This window comes from Talpa occidentalis, unplaced genomic scaffold (assembly GCF_014898055.3).
Source record: "Talpa occidentalis isolate TD23 unplaced genomic scaffold, MPIMG_talOcc4v2.1 talOcc4.2, whole genome shotgun sequence".
Classification (NCBI taxonomy): domain Eukaryota; kingdom Metazoa; phylum Chordata; class Mammalia; order Eulipotyphla; family Talpidae; genus Talpa; species Talpa occidentalis.
In genome coordinates, this window is record NW_023602073.1 from 110859185 (window position 1) to 110871552 (window position 12368).

The window sequence follows — 12368 nt, forward strand, 5'->3', positions numbered from 1 at the left end:
TTTCTTTTTCTTTCTAGCTTATTTTGCTGAGCATGATCCCTTCCAGCTCCAACCATGTTGCTGCAAATTGCATGTGTTTATCTTTTTTGAATGCTGAATAATAATCCATTGTATATATGTACCACATCTTCTTGATCCAGTCATCTATTTTTGGGCATTTGGGTTGTTTCCAAAGCTTAGCTATTGTAAATTGTGCTGCTATAAACATAGGGGTGCAGGTGCTCTTTGGAATTAATGTTTCTGTGTCCTTTGGGTAAATACCTAGCAGTGGAATTGCTGGATCATATGGAAGCTCTATCTTTAGTAGGTTGAGGAATCTCCACACAGCTTTCATAGTGGTTGGGCCAGTTTGCACTCCCACCAGCAGTGCAGGAGAGTTCCTTTCTCTCCACATCCTCGCCAACATTTGTTGTTGCTAGTTTTTTTAATATGTGCCATTCTCACTGGTGTAAGATGGTATCTCATTGTAGTTTTGATTTGCATTTCCCTGATTGCAAGTGACATTGAACATTTTTTCATATGCCTGGTGGCCATTTGTATTTACAAAATTGTTTTTAAACACTTTAAAATATATAACATAGGAAATTAAGGGGAAAAAGCTACTAAGAGGTAATATAAGCAAAATAAGTCAGACACAGAAAGACAAATATTAGCTCACGTCATTTATACATGGAATCTAAAAAAAACAAGCTAATTGAAACAGAGATCAGTTTGGTGGTTGACAGAGGCAGTGCCTACAAGGAGTGAAGGTATCAAAAGGTACAAAATTCCAGTTATAAGTTAAATAAATTCTGGGGATGCAATCTACAAGTTACTGCAATTAACAATACTGTATTGTATATTTAATAATTCTTCCTATGTGCACACACATACACACACTATTACTACGTGAGATGATCTTAACTAAACTTAGTATAACAGTCATTTTGTAATATACACATATATATCTAATCATTATGTTGTACACCTTAAATACAATGTCATGTGTCAAGTACATCTCAACACAACTGGAAAAAAATATAAATTTTCTTAACAAAAAATTTTACTGTCCAAATTTTAAAAAGATAAAATTAAAGCAACACTGCCTTAGATTGAAAAATCTTGTGTGTCCACCCATTTTCCCTATGACCAAAAATTCAAGGGTACTGCACAAAATTTTAGCTATGGAGCAAAATTTGTCTTGGCTTACAACTTACTAGCTCATAGATGAAATTAGCTAACTTTGGCACTGACTTCATATACATAATATTCTATTATAAACAACTGAACCAAAATAAAGACAATAAAAATAAATGAATAATTAATTTCCAAGCTATGAAATTATATTGCATAATTGTTGATAAATGAAAACTTACAAAAAACACAAGCAATTGTTCATTAGGGTACATTACACATAACAATGTGGATTATAAAATGCACATTAATGTATTTTTTATTTAAATATTTTATTTTATATAATTCTTACATCTTTTTTCATCTTTGCACAATGTATGCATTTTCGTTTTGGTTATATTCCCCATACAATTGCACCTCCCCACTTATTTTGACTCCAGTCCTTCCTTTCCCCACCCCCCCGCAATAGTGTGTCTCTGGTTTATAGTTGCTTGTTGATTTTGATTTTTACTTTGTATTGATTAGTCTTTTTGTTGGTCTCTTATTTAGGTTTTCTAAATTCCTGCTATGAGTGAGACCATCTGGTATTTTTCTTTTTCTTTCTAACTTATTTCACTGAGCATGATCCCTTCTAGCTCCATCCATGTTGCTGCAAACTGCATGTGTTTATCTTTTTTGATTGCTGAGTAATATTCCATTCTGTATATGTACCACATCTTCTTGATCCAGTCATCTATTTTTGGGCATTTGGGTTGTTTCCATAGCTTAGCTATTGTAAATAGTGCTGCTATAAACATAGGGGTGCAGGTGCCCTTTGGAATTAATGTTTCTGTGTCATTTGGGTAAATACCTAGGAGTGGAATTGCTGGATCATATGGAAGCTCTGTCTTCAGTAGGTCAAGAAATCTCCACACAGCTCTCCATAGTGGTTGGACCAGTTTGCACTCCCACCAGCAGTGCAGCAGAGTTCCTTTTTCTCTACAACCTTGCCAAGATTTGTTGTTGCTAGTTTTTTTAATATGTGCCATTCTCACTGGTGTGAGGTGGTATTCATTGTAGTTTTGATTTGCATTTCCCTGATTACAAGTGATGTTGAACATTTTTTCATATGCCTGTTGGCCATTTGCATTTCTTCTTCAGAGAAGTTTCTTTTTAGCTCTTCTGCCCATTTTTTGACTGGATTATTTTCTTTGTTTTTGTTAAGTCTCATCAGCTCTTTGTAGATTTTTGTGATCAGTCCATTATCGTTAGTGTTGTGTGCAAAAATTTTCTCCCAGTTGGTGGGGTTTCTCTTTGTTTTGGTTATTGTCTCTTTTGCTGTGCAGAAGCTCTTTAATTTGATGTAGTCCCAGCTGTTTATCTTTGCCTTCACTATCACTGCTTTGAGTGATGTGTCTGTAAAGATGTCTTTGAGGTGCATGTCATGTAGTGTTTCGCCTATATTTTTTTTTTTTTTTTTTTTTTTTTTATAGAGGCATGCTTTATTTATTTGTTTGCTGGTTTGTTTGTTTGTTTTGTTTATACATGCACTGGGTACAGTCAGAAGCGCGGGAGGGCGAGAGAATTCACCAGAGCCAGAGTGGGGATACACTGCTGATCTGCGCGCCATGTGGACCCTCCTCTGGTGGCCGGGGAGCAGCCGGGGATCGAACCGGCGCCGCAGAGGCCGCGCGCAGCTTCGCAACCCAGCGCTCAACCGCTGCACCACCAGGGAGGCCCCGCCTATATTTTCTTGTATGTATTTTATGGTTTCAGGTCTTATGTCTAGTTCTTTAATCCATTTTGAGCTGGTTCTTGTGCATGGTGTGCGGTAGTGGTCAAGCTTCATTCTTTTGCATGTAGCGACCCAGTTTTCCCAGCACCATTTATTGAACAAACTTTCTTTGCTCCAGTGCATATTCTTTGCTCCTTTGTCAAATATTAGTTGACCGTAAATCTGTGGGTTTATTTCTGGATTTTCTATTCAATTCCATTGGTCTGTGTGTCTGTTCTTGTTCAAATACCATGCAGTTTTGATGATTATGGCTTTGTGGTATAGTTTTAAGTCTGGGAGTGTGATGCCTCCATTCCCTTCTTTTTTTTTTCAGAAGAGCTTTGGCTATTCGGGGTTTTTGTTGATTACATATGAATTTCATCAATAATTGTTCTATTTCTTTTTTTTAAAGATTTATTTATTTCTTTATACAAGCACTGGGTACAGTCAGAAGCACAGGAGGGTGAGAGAATTCACCAGAGCCAGAGCAGAGAACAGAACAGGCAGACTGACAAGGTACACTGCTGAGGGGAGCAGCGGGCGGCAGGAGAGGTCTGCGCGCCATGTGGGACACTTGCCCAGTGGTGCTGCAGAGGCTGCAGGCAGCTTTGCAACCCAGCACTCAACTGCTGTGCCACTGGGGAGGCCCAATAATTGTTCTATTTTTTTGAAGAATGTCATAGAAATTTTTATTGGAATATCATTGAATTTGTATATTGCTTTTGGTAGGATGGCCATTTTGATGATGTTAATTCTCCAATCCATGAGCAGGGGATGTCTTTCCATTTCTTTGTGTCTTCTTCTATTTCTTTTAACAGTGTTTTATAGTTTTCTTTGTATAGGTCCCTTACCTCTTTTGTTAGATTTTTTCCCAAGTATTTGATTTTTTTTTGTTTCGATAATAAAAGGGATTTTTTTTTTATTTCTTCTTCTTCAGATTTACTGTTTGTGTAGAGGAAGGCTACTGATTTTTGCGTGTTGATTTTGTATCCTGCCACTTTACTAAACTGATTGATTAGTTGAATTAGTTTTTCTGTGGAGTTTTTGGAGTTCTCTATGTATATTATCATATCTGTAAATAGTGATAGTTTAACTTCTTCTTTTCCTATTTGGATTCCATGTATGTCTTTCTCTTTTCTTATTGCTCTGGCTAGGACTTCCAGTATTATATTGAAAAGCAGTGGTGAGAGTGGACATCCTTGTCTTTTTCCAGATCTTAATGGAAATGCTTTTAGCTTTTCGCCATTGAGAATGATACTGGTTGTTGGCTTGTCATATGGCCTTTATGATGCTGAGGTATGTTCCTTGTATCCCAAGAATTTCAAGGGCTTTTATCATGAATGGGTGTTGTACTTTGTCAAAAGCTTTCTCAGCATCTATTGATATTATCATATGGTTTTTATATTTCTTTTTGTTGATGTGTTGGATAACGTTGATTGATTTTTGGATGTTCAACCATCCTTGTGTCCCTGGAATGAATCCTACTGGGTCGTGGTGAATTATATTATGGATACATTGTTGGATTCTGATAGCTAAAATTTTATTGAGGATTTTTGCATCAGTGTTCATTAGAGAGATTGGCCTGTAGTTTCCTTTTTTTGTGTTGTCCTTGTTCAGTTTTGGTATTAGTGTAATGTTGGCTTCATAGAATGTGTTTGGTATTATCCCTTCCTTCTCAATTCTTTGGAAGAGTTTGTGAAGGACAGGCGCTAATTCGTCTCTGAATGTTTGGTAGAATTCATTTGTAAATCCATCAGGTCCTGGGCTTTTGTTTTTGGGGAGGTTTTTGATTACCATTTGAATTTTGCTGCATGTAATTGATCTGTTCAGGTGTTCTATTTCTTCTTTATCTAGATTTGGGTGATTGTAGAGTTGTAGAATTTGTCCATCTCTTCTAGATTGTTGAACTTTTTTCCATATAACTGTTCATAGTAGTCTCTGATTATTCTTTTGATTTCTGCTGTGTCCATTGTGATTTCTCCTCTTTCATTTGTGATCCTGTTTATTTGTGCTTTCAACCTTTTTTCCTTTGTGAGCCTGGCTAGGGGTTTGTCTATTTTATTTATTTTTTCGAAGAACAGCTTTTGGTTTCATTGATCTTTTGGATTGTTTTTTTAGTTTTGATTTCATTTATTTCTGCTTTGGTTTTATTATTTCTTTTCTTCTATTGGTTTTAGGGTTTTTTTTTTGTTGTTCTTTTTCTAGTTCTTTGAGCTTTGAGATTAGGTTGTTTCTTTGAGTTCTTTCTTGTTTCTTGATGTGAGCCTCTATTGCTATATATTTTCCTTTTATTACTGCTTTTGCTGCGTCCCATACACTTAGGAAATTGGTGTCCTCCTTGTCATTCAACTCGAAGAATTTTTTAATTTCTTCTTTGATCTCATTAGTCCAGTGGTCTTCCAGTAGTGTGGGTTTCAATCTCCATGAGGTAGGAGAGTTCCTTGCCTTCTTTTTATGGTTTATTTCTAGTTTGATACCTTCATGGTAAGAGAAGATGATTGTTATAATTTCGATCTTGGTATATCTGTTGATGTTTGTCTTGTGTCCTAGTATGTGACTGATCCTGGAGAATGATCCGTGTGCGTTTGAGAAAAATGTGTACTCAGATTTCTTTGGGTTTAGTGTTCTGTAGATGTCTGTTAAGCCCAAGCGCTCTAGATCCTTATTTACTGCTTTAGTGTCTTTACTTATTTTTTGTCTCGTTGATCTATCCATTGTTGATAGTGGTGTGTTGAAGTCTCCTACTACATATGTGTTTTCTCTGATGTCTATTTTCAAAGATGATGATAGTTGTCTGATATATTTTGGTGCTCCTTCATTTGGTGAGTATATGTTAATGAGTGTTATTTCTTCTTGAAGTATTGTCCCCTTGATCATAATGTAGTGACCATTGGGGTCTCTTTTTACCTTTTTGAGTTTGAAATCTGTTTTATCTGATATAAGTATTGCTGTTTCTGCTTTCTTTTTTGGTCCATTTGCCTGTAGGATTGTTTTCCATCCTTTAACTTTGAGTCTATTTTATCTTTTGTAGTTAAATGTGTTTCCTGGAGACAGCAAAAGGTTGGGTTTTGTTTCTTAATCCAGCCTGCAACTCTGTGTCTTTTTATTGAAGAGTTTAGTCCATTTACATTTAGAGTTAATATTGATATGTTAGCATCTGTATTTGCCATTGTGTTTGTCTTTCCTCTGGTTTTATATATTTATTCCTTTAATAACTTTTTTTTTATTTGGCCTTCTTTCATTGTTATTCATCCCTCTATTGGTTCTGGCTTTAAGACTGCTTGTAGTATTTTTTGGAGTGGGGGTTTAGTCATAATGAAATTCCAGAGTTTCTGTTTGTCTGGGAAGGTCCTTATTCTTTCTTCATAGAGGAAGGAGAGCTTTGCAGGATGGAGTATTCTTGGTTGGCATCTATTTTCTTGGAGTCTGTTGACTATGTCCCTCCACTCCCTCCTTGCCCGTAGCATTTCTTCGGAGAAGTCTGATGTCAGTCTGATTGGTTTTCCTTTGAATGTTATCTGTTTCTTCCCTCTTGTCAGCTTCATTATTTTTTTCCTTGTCTTGGATTTTTGGGAGCTTTACTATTATGTGTCTTGCTGTATTTTTCCTTTCGTCATGGAAGTTTGGTGTTCTTCTTGCTTCTTGTATGTCTATTTTCAGCTCCTTCATGTTTGGGAAGTTCTCTTCAATTATTTCCTTGAATATTTTCTCTGTTCCTATGTCTCTCTCCTCTCCTTCTGGGATAACTCTTATATTTCCTTTCTTCATGGAGTCAGATAGTTCCTGAAGTCTTTCTTCGGTCTTTTTCCTTCGTACTTCTCTTTCCTTTTCTGTTTTGGTTCTTTTTATTTCTGTGTCTTCAAGAGTACTTATTCGTTCTTCCATTTCATTTAATTTGCTTTTATTGCTTTTCCCAGAGCTCTTTAGAGCCTCCATTAATTCTTTGATATTCCTGCATTTCTTTTACTTCCCTCTTTAGGGACTCAATTTTATTCTTCTGATCATTATTTTTCCCTTATCATTGTTTTCCTTTATGACTTCTGTCAGTTTTTTAATCACGGCAATTTTAAATTCTCTTTCTAGAAGGCTCAGAAGTTCTTCCAAGTCACTGTCGTTGCCATCTGGTGGGTGGTTTTCTTTTTGTGGTGTGTCTTTCTCCTGAAGAGTTGCTAGGTTGCATGTAGTTTTTCTTCTCCCTGCTGCCTGTCTTCTAATTTGCCATATGTGTTGGGACACTGTGCTGCTGGTACTGGCCGGCATTTTTTGGTGTGCTCTTTGTGGGGTTTCGGAAACTGGTGGTCCAAACGAGTCAAATACTGTTATGCCAGAAGTCTAGTGAGGCAGTGGTACTTTGAGTATATTAATGGTCACTGTCACAAAATATTTCCTTCTTCTGTGTTTAACTACAAAGGTGTGCTTTGAAGTCCCACAAACTTCCCTGGAGGTGGGGCAGCTGGATTGCACTGTGGGTTCCAAAAAAAACTAGATCCCCCTCTGGGCTCCAACTTCCTGCCAGGTAGGACCAGGCTTATGGGGGACTTCAGCTCACCTCTGACTGCACAGGAACCTTCTCCCTCTGGCTCTGTAGGGAGCCTTCTGCCAGTTTCAAGCAGTCTTTATTGAAGAAAGGTCCCTGTTCTAAAAGGCGCGGAGACTCACTCCCCTGCACGCCCAGTCTGCCCGGCCGTGGGTGCCCGCTACCCCTCTGGGCTCAGACTGCTGGCCAGGGCATGGGCGAACTTCCCAGCTCAACTCTGGCTCCGCCGGGAGTCTTCTGCCGGGTTTCAAGCAGTCTTTATTGAAGAAAGGTCCCTGTTCTAAAATGGTGATGCGGGTACGTACTTCCCTGCACGCCTGGTCTCAAAATGTACATTAATTTAAAAACTGCAAATTTCAATACTGTTAAGGGAGGCTAATTATACATAGAATAGATTAACATTTTCTCAGTTAGTGTTGAATCAGTGATAAAAATCAACAGTCTGGGGTTCTTACTTCTTTGATTACTTCCGCTAAGATTTCAGCACATTTTTCATATGGTTGTTCAAAGTTCATATCCTTTGTCATTGCTATAGTCTCCTCTATCATGGAGCGGACCTCTGGATGATCTGCAGTTACCATTTCTATTGAGTCTAAAGTAAAATAAGTTATAAATTAATGACACTAATAATTATAGAGGACAATACTATTTGTAACAGAGCATAATTATTAATACCTGACCCAAGACAGTACTAACTTGGTGCTACAGCATCACATACTAAAAGAAGGGGAAAATAAATCAGGCGGAGATGTAAGTCAGGAATCACAAAATATCAGAGCATTAGCTTAAGGTCAGTGCATCAAAATGAAAATGAATGAAGCACAAAGAAAGTAATATAAGGCAGGACTCAAAATCCTGCAAGCCAAAGAGAAAAGGTAGGGGCCAAGAATTCCAGAGGTCAAGCTAAAACACTCATCTAGGGAATAAGTGAAATAAATAAGACAAACACTTCCAATTATAAGCATGAGACATGACAAAGTAAGAAGACAAGGAAGTAGAAAGACAAGGAATTGGAAAATGAATGGCATAGGCTGTTTCTCAAGTGTTACATTTGATTCTTGCCCTTATTGGGTGCTGAATGCATCCTTGCTTGGTTTTGTTGGCTCATGGGTTGTACCATGATGCAAATGTTCATCTGTTCTTCTGTTACAAAAGATTGGCAACTCCACCTGATGTCTCACTGTAACTTTATAGTTGTGCTTTCCAAGCTTCTGTCCCAAGGTTCCACCCATCAGAATCTCCTGCCAGAATCTAGCTGATCCCAGCTCTTCCTACCTCCGCCCCAAATTCCAAAGGGTCTTCAACGAGCCTACTATCTTCCCTCCTGTGAAATGAGATGTCTATTCTCAGGAATGGAGAGTGCCAGCAGTTCCCAGAGAGACAGCATGGAAGAGGCAAGAACACATACTGTTCCTGTAGCAGATACCCAGTTATCTTCACAAAGCAGACACCCAGGTATAGATATTAAATATGCTAGAAGAAGCAGTTATATTTGTCCACCCAATATCAATTCTTAGCAACAGAATCAATGTGTCCAGCTAAATTACTGCATCTTCTAACTTCCCTTATAGCTTAGATGGCTGCTAGATAAGATGCAAGCAAAATTTTGTGTGTATCAGTCTGTCTGTCACTTCTTTAAAGAGATATAACTGAGCCAGAGGAAGTGCCAGTTTTGCCCCTTTTCTGTCTTTCTTCCTACTAGACTCACTGATATGAAGACAGGAGTACTAGCAGCCATCTTATGAAGAGTTATGGCAGCCACAAGCCAGGGTCAGCAGAGCCAGAATAGATCTCCTATATTCCCAATATTATTATTTACTGAAACATGTATTACATGTTATTTTTTTTGTGTCCCTGCATGCCCAACTATCTATAAAAGAGTAGCCTCTAGGACAGGGTAAGTTAGGTATTAATAATGCTTTTTAAAAAATCACACATTTCTTCTTTTAGATTCTGAAGGAATTATTTGAAAATTTGAAATCCACTGTCTCAGAGAGCCAAATTACCAAAATACTAATTTACCTGTTTTTGGTTCAAATGTTAGATCTTGAGAACTTTCTTTATATGATATTGCAAGGATATGTTTTTTTAATCTGTGAATGAAACATTGTTAGCAACCTAAGAATAGTATTTAAAAAATTGTAGGTGATTCCCAAAGAAGACTGTGATATGAGCCTACAAAGCATTATTTGTAGCAGAAAAAAAAAATCTGAAAACTAACTTGTTTCCACATAAAGAATGTAGTTAAAAATATTACCTGTAAATAGGGAAACTGTCTAGTAATTTAAAATGAGGATTTAAGTATTTCCACATGAAATAGTTAAATGTTACATATACATAAGAGGTAAAAATAATTACATTGTATGTTCTCTATTATGTTAAAATAGTAATGAAAAAAATCATAGCACTAAATGATAACATTTCACAGCTAAAGCTCTGGGTATATGATGTTCTGGGAGAATTTCTTATTATATGATAATGATTATGTCACATTTAGAACATTCAAAAAACTTTGGACAGGGCTCTAATTACATTATATGTCCAGGTTTCTATATTTTCTTCATTCTAGTAACTCCATTCCTTTCTAAGTTGTTCAGTTTAAATATGTAAGAAAGAAGCTATATTTTTTTGTCCTGGTTTTCTTTTCTTGTTTTGATATTTTAAATTTCAATATAAACATGATAAATTATGAGATAAATGGAAATAAGACCCACAGTATGGCATTAGCAGTTCATTTTGTTAACATCTTTACCAGTTTTATCAGCTTGATTGTCATTTTCTAGTAGTGTTTTGCTTAATTCATTTTCCAAATTTTCTCTTTGGGAATCACGTGCCAATGCTGCAGCAAAAGAAAAACATGTTTTAACAGTTAATCTGTTTATATTAGGAAAGATCTGGTCAAAAACATCAGCAGTTTATTTTTTTACCATCTTCATAACGTGCAGAACCCAATTCCTCCAAGCTTTTATATGCATCAGATTGGAAGTCAAAATTATCTCTCTTTTCAAATTCTCTTGGAAATATTTCTGGAGTTGGCTGATCTGAAAGATAATATTTGGCTATGTTAAACAAAAGGTAGCTGGGATAGGGAAACTTGGATAGCAATTAAATTCTGTGCTTTAAAGTCAGATGGACGTAGGTGTTCTGATAGTCAGCATGGCTTTGGGAAATAATTTGATCTCCCTGTCTCAATTTCTACAGGGCAAAAGGAGGCTCATCAAAGCAAAAGCACTGCTGCAATGAAATAATGGATGTAAATACTAAACTTGGAAAATGCTTGGCACACAGGAAGATTGCTCCATGTTAAACTGCCATACTCTATATTATTATATAATTTTCTATGTTTAAAAGCCTCACTATTCTCCACAAATTTTTCTTAAAAATACATTTCACTAGGAGAAAAATTCATTTTTTTTAATTTAAGATTAAAATTGTCAGATTTAGTATAACTAGTGAATTTGAAAAAGAAAAGTCTTTTGAATTTTAAGATAGCATCTATTTCCATATTCTGATGTAAGACAACTTGTGAAAAGCTTGAAAATGTATAATTCATGCCATAATTTGACATGAAAAGAATCAGTACAGATGCCAAAAAAGTATTGTGACCACTGTTCCTCTAGGAGCCTTCAAGCTCTTTCTCGTCCCTTCTTCAGAGAGATTTCCCCTGGTCATGGTCACACTCTAGGACCCCTGCCCCATCGCTGCCTGTCCCATTTCTGAACTATATGTTTTTTCAATCTGTTCACTTGGCTTTTTGCTGCTTTCCTTTCCATAAAAATGAACCACTACTAGGAGAGGAGTTTCATGTGTCTTGTTCACCCCTGTAGCCCAGTGCCTAGAATCATGTCCAACACAAAATACATACTCAAGTATTTGTTGAATGAGTTAATGAATTCATTTTGCTCAGTTTTAAATAATTTGCCAAACAAGTCATTTTAATAGTCTGGGCCAGTATTTCTCAAGCTTTTGTTTGTAAATTGTATGAGTATTTTTAAAATCTTGATTTTCATTTTGAAGTTACTATACTATAAATATAAATTCATCCTGGATTATCTCGAGGATCATTTGGAAAGCATGCGATTTCAGTACTGGTCTTTTTTGCTGTTTTTTGTAATCCCTCAGGCACTATGTTAGACTCTTACTTATTTATAGACTAATGAGAAAGAATGATTTATTAGCTAAATAATGTATTCTTGCTTAGCAAAAGCTCAGTGCTGCCACATATGAAGAGCTCATTTCCTTGCTATCTAAATTGCACAGAAAATAATGGAAAGCTCTATTTGTGTAAAAAGTTAGTAAAACCGTCAGAGAAAGATCTGACAAATAATAGCGAGCACGTGTGCACACACATGGCCCAAATAAACTATAATTTAATCACACTTACAAGTGTTGAAAAAACTCCTAGTTTATCTAGGTGTTATCTCGTTTGACCAAAAGAAAAAGTATGTTATCAGAATAATACACCACAACTGAGTTAAGGTTTATGCTAGAACTGTAAGAATGGTGTAATGCTGGAAAATACATTAGCATAATGGATCAAATCAATAAGTCAAAAGATTAAAAATTTAAGATAATTTTGAGAGATGCTGAAAAGGCATTTGATAATGTTCAATATCCATTCAAAACAAGAATACTTCATAACCTTATAGGGAAATACTGGCAAGAATCCATGCAAAGAGGTCCACTATTACTGCCACTACTTAACATTATTCTAGAGCTGCCAGCTTATATAATAAGTCAAGAAAGGAAATAAGCTTAAGTAATGGGAAAAGAGGAGCAGAAAAGCAGAAAGTGTACTTTTTTTTCCCAAATATTAGTTATCTGTACAACTCAGGAAATTCAACTAAAAATCTATCAAGTAGATAGTAAATTTAATGACTTGGAACTTAGAAACATATAAAAAGCAAAGAACTTTCTAGCATATTAGTAGTAATTACTTAGAAAATATTATTATAACAGATGATG

At 36.1% G+C, this 12368-nt stretch overlaps 1 protein-coding gene across 14 annotated transcripts in view; it reads right to left on the bottom strand.

The window, feature by feature from the left end:
• The window catches only part of LOC119252770 (adenylate kinase 9-like), a 74659-nt gene that overhangs the window by 23190 nt on the left and 39101 nt on the right, over positions 1 to 12368 (bottom strand). For all 14 annotated transcript variants that reach the window (XM_054699090.1, XM_054699093.1, XM_054699086.1 and 11 more), the window contains 3 exons: positions 10331 to 10444; positions 10156 to 10242; positions 7859 to 7995 (listed from right to left, as the gene is read on the bottom strand). In XM_054699090.1, the coding sequence (XP_054555065.1) occupies positions 7859 to 7995; positions 10156 to 10242; positions 10331 to 10444 (338 nt within the window). The remainder of the gene's footprint in view (positions 1 to 7858; positions 7996 to 10155; positions 10243 to 10330; positions 10445 to 12368) is intronic.